The sequence below is a fragment of the Lasioglossum baleicum genome, chromosome 5 (assembly GCF_051020765.1).
Source record: "Lasioglossum baleicum chromosome 5, iyLasBale1, whole genome shotgun sequence".
Lineage (NCBI taxonomy): Eukaryota > Metazoa > Arthropoda > Insecta > Hymenoptera > Halictidae > Lasioglossum > Lasioglossum baleicum.
Genome location: NC_134933.1, coordinates 2,284,936 through 2,293,916, shown reverse-complemented (window position 1 = coordinate 2,293,916; position 8,981 = coordinate 2,284,936). Strand labels below are relative to the sequence as shown.

Here is an 8,981-nt window from a genome sequence, read left to right as displayed (position 1 = left end):
TCGATATGGATATGGATATGGATTTGGACTTGGACTTGGAATTGGATTCGGACTTGGACTTGGATTCTGATATGGATATATATTCGGATTCGGATTTGGATTTAGATATGGATATGGATATGGATATGGATATGGATATGTGTATGGATCGTAGTAATGTGCTATGGCCAACCCTTCTATTAATGATAATGAACCTTTTATGAGATGATTACGCGGTGGACCAAGAGGATCCGCTTGAGGAGCAAGAGGGAGCAGGGCCAATACGAAGGCAAAGACGACGCTACGACGTGCATCCACTCTGGCGAAATCGAGGCGCCGAAGGCGATTTGCTGTTGTATAAACAGATGTCGATGAGCTACGAGGAGAAATTTTACGAATATTTCCGAATGAGTCGTGGCTGCTTTGATTTGTTGCTGAGTCGACTCAAAAACCAGCTGACTAAACCGACGAACAGCAAAAATCCAATTGGCCCGGATGAACGATTGGCCGTTTGCCTGCGGTAGGTGATTTTTCAATAATTGATTGCTATTAAGGCGGTAGACTGAGTTCCGTTAATTAATCATCTCTAATTGTTTTAGATACCTAGCAACGGGAGATTCGTTCAGGTCGATACGCTTCGCTTTTCGGATGGGGGTTACGACCGTGCAAAAAATCGTGAACGAGACATGTCGCGTTGTGACAGCCACTTTGTTGTAGGAAACAATTAGACTGCCCAACGGGGCAGGATGGGAAAAAATCAGAAGTCGATTCTGGGAACAATGCAGGTTTCCCAATTGCGTAGGCGCAATAGATGGGTAACATGTAACAATTAAGGCTCCACCGAACTCGGGGTCGCTCTACTACAATTACAAGAAGACGTTTTCCACGGTGCTGATGGCCCTGACCGACGCCGATTATAATTTTCTTGCCGTCGATGTAGGAGGGTATGGGAGAAACAGCGATGGGGGCATTTTTGCCAAATCGAAACTAGGGCAGCGACTCGACAACGGCACAATACAATTGCCCGACGCGTGCTTGCCGGGCACAAATATTAGCGCGCCCTGCGTCATTGTGGGCGACGACGCGTTTCCGCTGAAAACATATCTACTCAAACCATATCCGGGAGCCCAAGCCGAAGAGCATGATGACCGAACGGATTTTAACACGCGTCTTTCAATGGGAAGGCGCGTAGTGGATAATACGTTCGGCATTATGTCACGAAAATTTAATATTTATAACCGAAGGATAGACCTGAGCCCCAAAAACGTCGACTACGTAGTCATGGCCACATGTATATTACATAATTTCATTAGGGCCTATGAGAGAACAACATCAGCGAGGAGAACAGAATCCCCCCCCCCCCCAAGAGAACCCCCGACGAGGCAACGGGGCGAGGGATATTTTTGACGTCCGGAGGACGTTCAAAAATTTTCTATTTTCCTCCAATGTTTGAAAACTCCGTGATTTTTATGTACTTCATTTTTGTAGATTATATGTAGCACTATATAAATAAATGTATTTTACAATTCTTAATTGGACTTATGTTTATTAAGCTTGAAACTTTTTATTTCAGAGCGATTGAATACTTTCGTGACTCATCGTATGATCTTATGTGACTCACAGACGAACCTGATGCTTAATCAGGGAATCGCTAGGATAATTACTAAGCCTCGTAACTAGTATAATTTAATTGATACAATCCGAGCGGTAAGATTGTATCATGTGGGGACGTTCAATTACTGGATTAGGATATTGTACAATAATTATGGGTTTAATGAATTTGAGTTAATTTTATCAAAGAACACAAATATATTCTTACTATAGAATTCGTGTTACAATTGTGTGATTGTCGCGAATGAATTGAATTTAGAATAGAAAGAAATTGAAAGATGGTATTACCTAAACTAAGATACACGGTGTTGACGCACTGGCAATGCGGGGGACTCGGAGCAACCTTATCACTGCCTAACAGATTTTACACCGAACTCGCGGAATCTGTACGGTTAAACTTTGATTCAAAAGGAACGAACGTCCGATCTCACTGGTAGTTGACTTCCGAGATGCAGCACGACGTGACACTATTCGTGATTACGACAGTACTAGCCCACGAGAGTAGAAATGCTCGCTGTTTCGCTCTGACCCGCGGCCGCGACCTACCTTGCTGTATACATATAGGCCGATCGCCACAACACGTACGTGCGAATCGGCTCTCGTATGGAGTTCGCGGCTGTCGCATCTTCGTCGCTTTGTCCTCGCATCTGTCCTCGCTTGGACATTCACCTGTTAGCTGTTTATTATTTCGGCGATCCGCAAGTGTCCTACTTGGCAAAAACGCCATGCGCTTGATCAATATTCTTCAATAAAGACAGGCTTTGAAAATACATCGAAAACTAATAACTTTTTCCATGGTACCCTAATCATTTTTTACGTAGAATCAATAGAGAAATTCAATAGCGCAACAAAAAATATGCATTCCTATTTAAAGAAATGATTATTATCAACTTTTTATTATTATCAACAAAATATTACCAACTTTTTATCTTAAATTATTTTTTCTTAGGAGGTATGAATACAGAAATGTATGGATTCGAGAGCCCTCGTTGGCAGTCCGAAAAGGATTGGAATTTGGGAGTGCTAGGGTCAAATAAACAATTCAACAATGCCTGTCTAGACTTTCAATTCTTTTTAATAAAATTTTTTTCATATGAATGCATACAATGAAAAAGAAAATGTATTTTCAATAATTAGTTATTATTACAGTTATTATTCGCTGTCGTGGAGATCTCGTTTTCGTTCATCTGCGTACCGTTTCTCCGATATGTCCCGTAGGACGTTCATTTCGATGGCGTCTTGTGTACTCCGGCTCAATTCACAAACTTCGAGCGCCATCGTTTTGAAGAACCTTACAAGCATTACTTTGTCTTTGAAAGCCTGGCTCATATTTTGGTCGTAGCCCTTCATCGATCTCTCGAGCAAATTGGCACATCGATTGATAGTGTCTGATACGTCCCCCCCTGTTCGTCCCCTTTTGGGCGGAGGTTCGCAATCGTCCTCCTCCCCCTCGGTAAGGAAACCAGAAGCCGTGTCTTGGCTCGCGGTTGTAGCCGCTGTCACCTCCTGGCTAAGAAAGCCAGAATCCGTGTCTTGGCTCACGGTTGTAGCCGCTGTCACCTCCTGGCTAGTCCCGGAGTTCTCCTCCTCGTCCAGGCTGGACAACATAGCCCTCTCTTCGAAGGAAGGGCTCAAAAAATCCAGACTGTTACCGAATTTATATGGCCTCTCGCTGGATGCCGCCTGCCCGCTCCGCGTTGCATTGTCGCGGGCGCGATGCTTTCTATAGCCGCACCTTATGTTTTGCCAGCGTTTTTTGCAATTGTCCGCTACAGAGAAAAATATTTTTTAATTAATCATCTGTCAATCGTCTGCCTTGTATTTTATTTCTATATAGTTATAGAGAATGGAAAGATAAAGTCAACGATATAGGAATGTATATTAATACAGAAAATCAAATTTCAAAAATAAACAATTTTCAAGCGCGATGCAGTACGGTTTCCCATTGCCCGATCGAACTAAAATTTTACACACATTTTTTCACCAAGTGTCATGTTATAGGGAGCTAAGGCCAAAAAAAACGAAAGTTGGAAAATAAGGACCACCATAATGTATAAACGAAGTTGTTAATAAAATATAGTGAATACTGACCAGGCACACCCACTTCTTTCGCGATCTCACTCCAGGCGATATTCTTATATTTCGTATCCATGTATTTCGGATGTTGTAAAACGTACAAAAAGGGACGACGCCTCACTGCTTCTATAAGTTATTCGTCCTGCATGGCTCGCAGAGTTCACAGGTTCACAGATATCGAGAAAACACGCGCACGAGGTGACTCTTTCGACGGAGGCCAAAAAAATGGTGCGGAAATCTGGCTTCGCAGTCTCTTAAATACATTTTCGGCAGCTGAAATACATTAGTGACGTCGGGTGCGGGGGTGAAATTTCCCGGGCGAGAAGCGTCGCAAACGGTTGACGGTTAACTTTGCAGATACGTAGAAACAGCGAATATTTATAACAGGGACTACTGAACGTGCTTTTTCGTAGATTGCTCGGATATAGCACATTTTTATTTTGCCGGAGAAGCCTCGGGGCCTACAGAAATTACTTTACAGTGAGCACGTGTTGTCCGAAAAAAAGTGCCTGTGTCATAAACCTCTCCATAGAGAACAGCCCTGGGTTGACGGTCAGACCAGCAATGTTCCTACGACGAACTGTCGTCAAAACGTGTTAAATACTTACCTGCTAGGAAAACACCAAGTCTGTTTAAAATATTCGGCAAATGTGAATGGCGAAAAAAACATGTGCTCTCAACTGAAACAACTTGAAGCTCCGCAAATGTGCAGTAGGGTGGACCTTATTTTTCGACCATCTGATTTTTTTTATGCGACCCCCTAGATCTGTTCCAGATCCAAAAAAATAAGTTCTGCAAAAGAAGAACTCAATTGGACAACAGGAAAGGGTGTCGCAATCGGTTTGAAGTTTGAAAATTTCAGTAATTTCCCTTTAATTTTACATGCAACTCAAATTTTATGTTTTAATGATAAGAGTTACTGTTATAACATAAAAATATCATCTTTTGGTTGTATAATAAGAAATTTTACTTGAAAGTTTCAACAATATTGTCAATATTTTGGTTTATTACATTACGGAGTAGAGCTATGAGCGCGCCAAACGGTCGCGTCGTTGTATTGTCTATGTACGCTCGGGAACTGCTCGGCTCTGGCCGCTGCAGCTGCCAACGGTATAACCAGTACCCCTTCCAAAGAGCTATCCTTCTATTTCCAGTTTTATACCTGCTTCCTAGTCCCTTAGTCCCTTAGTAAAAGAAACCTCATTTTACGTCGAGAGTTCGAGGTATTCGCATCACGAAGTATCGAAATTTGTTAGTGTGACAGTGAGCAAAAATGGAGACAAGAAGTAGTGATCAATTGTTTATATTGGACTACTACGAACAACAAATTATTGGTGCAAAATTGCCGAGTAACGGACAAGTGTTACGAGTTCTTTTATATAATATGAGAAAAGTAAAGCTGGACCTTAAAGCAAGTGCTACTCTAGTTATAAAAGAAACTGAAATATTTTGGGAGAAAGCACGAATACCAGTGAAGAAGACGTCGGATAGCATTGACAAGTTGAAGTCTCTTTATCAGAAATGGAGAACATTATATAAATCTGTCAATCGTCGAACTGCAATCCAAATACAGCGGGAACAAGAATTCAAAGATTCGTTGGACGATTTATTTGACATCGCCCATGCGAATGCTTTAGAAATGATAAAAATCGAAGAAGATAAATTATTTCTATTGAAACAGAGGGAAAAAGGGCGAGTTGACCCCCCCAATGGCTGCTATGGCGCCACGTGTAGATCTAGAATTCATCAAAAATATAATTCATTACAAAAATGTTAACGAAGAAATAAGCGATGTGGCATTAAAAAAAATTGTGAACCATTTATGGTACTTGTCACCGGAGAATGCGGCGCTATCGTTTTTTGATAAAGAAGTTTCAGTAGAAACAAAAAGATCGATGGTGCAAGCACTACAAAATGTAAACAATAATAATAATTATAAGAGATACATGACAACGACTATAGAAATTAAAAATCTTGCGAATTTGGAAATACAACATTTCGTATCATCTGAATCAAATAATTTTTTCAAACGGTTCAATATAAATTCAGATTTTCTTTTAATTGATCCAGCACTATGGGAAACTAATAATAATTATACCGAAGCGATAGGTATTATAACAAAATTAGAAGTTGTGAATGACGTTGCAGAAAGAGCAGTAAAATTAATGAAAGATTATAATTTAACGTTATGCAAAAACGAAGAAGAAAAACAATTCATATTACAAATTGTAACCGATTATAGGGAAAAACACCCAAAAATTGATAAAACAACATTAAGTACAGATTTTTAAAAATTATTTATACTCTTATTATAATTAGGCCTATAAATAAAACATTTAATTATAAGTATTTAACTGTCTTTTTCTACTTTTCCTTATATTAATGTGAGATCAAATTTTATATTTAAAAAATAAATATTAAAAATTTTGCTTAAACAAATTCATTACACAATTTAATTTTTGCTTTGATATAATAAGAATATTACATTAAAATAGTGTTTAATGACCAGTGGGATTGAAAAAATGTGTACTTTTTCATTTTTCGCAAAATTAAAATTTTTTGCATAAACAAACTCGTTGCGACACGTCTTCCCTTTGTCCGATCGACTTGAAATTTGGAGGGAATTAGTTTTTTACCGAGTAGAACAGATTGCAAGGGTCGCATCAAATGAATTTAAAAAAAAATTTTGCACAAGAGCAACTAAGGTCCACCCTAATGTGCAGCCGTTATAATTCAATCGAAAAAGGTTGACAGTTAACTTTGCAGGTACGTGGAAACAGCGAATATTTATAACAGGGACTACTGAACGTGCTTGTTCGTAGATTGCTCGGATATAGCACATTTTTATTTTGCCGGAGAAGTCTCGGGGCCTACAGAAATTACTTTACAGTGAGCACGTGTTGTCCGAAAAAAGTGCCTGTGTCATAAACCTCTCCATAGGGAACAGCCCTGGGAACGACATCTAAACAAATCGCGACTATCATAAGGTCCGTAGTCTCAATGTTTTGACTTCGACGTTGCACGCTACATGGTATGTGTGGTCGCTGTAACCAATGTTTCGACAAGAGCCGAAAATGCGTGTGAAACGAGACCTGCCTCCTCCACTCTGGTCCAATAGGCCGCGCACTCGTACCTAGACCGTTCATCGTTGTCCTGCCTGGAAACTGCTGGAAACCTTCTTCAAAGGCACGCGCCAATACAATGTCAACAGTTCGGACCCATGCGAGATGGCGTCTTACCACTTTCTACGATCGCGTAGTACTTAGTGGGCGGTAACGGTTTAATATCTTAGGTCCTAGCCCACTGCTGTTTCGCTATCGCACGTACGGGCCAATGTATTCGACTACTACTCGGAACATAAACAATACGATGTGCATTATAATTTGGTATGAGGAAGTCCCTTGCAACAGTTCCAACACGCGTTGGCCACGCGTTTTTCTTCGTGTTTTCGTCGGACGGTGGTCATAAAGTAATTCATGCTCGTCAAAGCAACTAATCTTTACAACAGCCTCATCAGTAGCCGTCCTTACCCGTAATAAAATTGACGGGCTTAGGGCAGAGGCTAACGGACGAACGGTACAACGCCTTCTACCTTTATTATTGCCACGTGCCCCATACCTCGCTGAGTGGAAGAACTTACCTGAATAATCAATGCAGTACACCTTTCCGGAGCCATTGATTTTGAACAATGTAGGAGATAAATAATCGTTAGGTCTTTACGAATAGGAATTCTGATGTCAAATGTTTTCACTATAAACTCCCAAAAACCCATTTTCATCGATTAGTTAAATCAACATTTCATCAGAAAATCATTTCGCGTCCGATGATTTCTATGGACGGTATTAACCTGTGCTGCACTGCACACTCGGAGTGTACGACACCCCAACAACAATAAAGAATATTCAGCAATCTTATGGACCCGAAATAACAAACAATTCAAACCTAACAGCTAACTAATTAAAAACGAAATCTGTGCCAAAATCAAAGAACTTTCTATTAGAAATGTTAGACACGATCTGCAGTCTTTTCAAGATTCAGCGTCGCGCGAACCCCCCCTCGTCGTCCCGACAGTAACGCGGCGAATAGATACCTCGAAGCGAGCTTCCATGTATGTATGTACGGTGGGGGTATCCACCGATTCCTGTAAATAGGACCCCCAGCCGTAATATCGTTGTGTTCCTTGTAAACTCCTCTGCGAGTACAACGCGAATATTTCTACACGATCGAGCGCCTTTCCAAAAGTAACTCTCCTCTGCGAGACACTTTGTAAGATTCGTCTCTCCTCTGCGAGAAGCCACGATATTGCGGGTGATAGCTACTCCGTAGGACCGGTGAAAAATAAACGTTCTCTGTGACAGTAAAACGCGACCAGACCAGTGAGTGCGAATCATTTCAACGACCGAATTTCGACTGATCCCATCATCCTACTTTGCACGCGATTCCAGCAATTTTTAAGTGCACTGACTCTCCAACTCGACAAGGGTCGGTGCAACAAGAAATGAGATATAGAGCGATGAAATTTCTTTTCAAATTAAAGCTGAAACCTTGCAGAATATAGCAAAAATAAGGAGGAAGTTCTTTCATTTTGACACAGATTTCGTCCAAATTGCTCACTGTGTACCGTATGAAATTTTTAGATGGTGTGTTTGCTCGTATACAGACATAAAGCAGGAAATTCACAAACCCAATTTTTCTAGTAAGATTGTAGTTATTTGCTACTTACAATCCGAACATATCCCACCGCCTTAAAGGAAAGCTATCGGTAGTTTACCTAAACGAACCGTGAAGCCGTAGAGACCTTTTTTTTTGTGCCACGCACAGCGGGGCCACAGCGGGCCCGTCGACCCGCTCGAAATTTATGATCTTTTTCCCGCTTGCGTAGCAGACGTCGCGGAAAACCGCTCGCGGAAAGCGAACTATAAACGCTCCCTAATGGATCTGACAATGAGCACCACGCCGAGGAGGGCCACGGAGCAGGGTTGCCAGATGTACGGCGTACCCGGCCCCTTACGTTTCCGTCTCTCGCCTAGATGCTCCGTCAAGCCTGCCTTCGCTTCCCCCACTCTTACCACTACCGCTGCCGCGTACCTAGTCGGTACATAGCATGTTCCACGCCAGGGATCAAAAACCTAACCCGAATCGGATTCGGTTCTCAATAACCCGCTGTAACCCGCGTAGCTTCGGTAACCGGTTACTAGATGGCCAACTATAACCCGGTTAACCGGGTAAGAGCGGGTTACGGTTAGGAACCGTAACCCGAATCGGTATCGGTTCTTGGTAACCCATTAAATACTGTAACCCACACTAAGAGCGGG

General features: G+C 41.5%; 1 protein-coding gene across 1 annotated transcript; it reads right to left on the bottom strand.

Moving 5' to 3' along the window:
* Positions 1 to 2,587: 2,587 nt before the first annotated feature.
* LOC143208554 (uncharacterized) lies at positions 2,588 to 8,605 on the bottom strand. The gene is made up of 2 exons (XM_076423012.1): positions 3,682 to 8,605; positions 2,588 to 3,359 (listed from the first exon to the last, which is right to left on the bottom strand). The coding sequence occupies exons 1-2, from the start codon at positions 3,740 to 3,742 to the stop codon at positions 2,743 to 2,745; spliced, it is 678 nt and encodes a 225-aa protein (XP_076279127.1). The 5' UTR covers positions 3,743 to 8,605; the 3' UTR covers positions 2,588 to 2,742.
* Between the last annotated feature and the right edge of the window lie 376 nt (positions 8,606 to 8,981).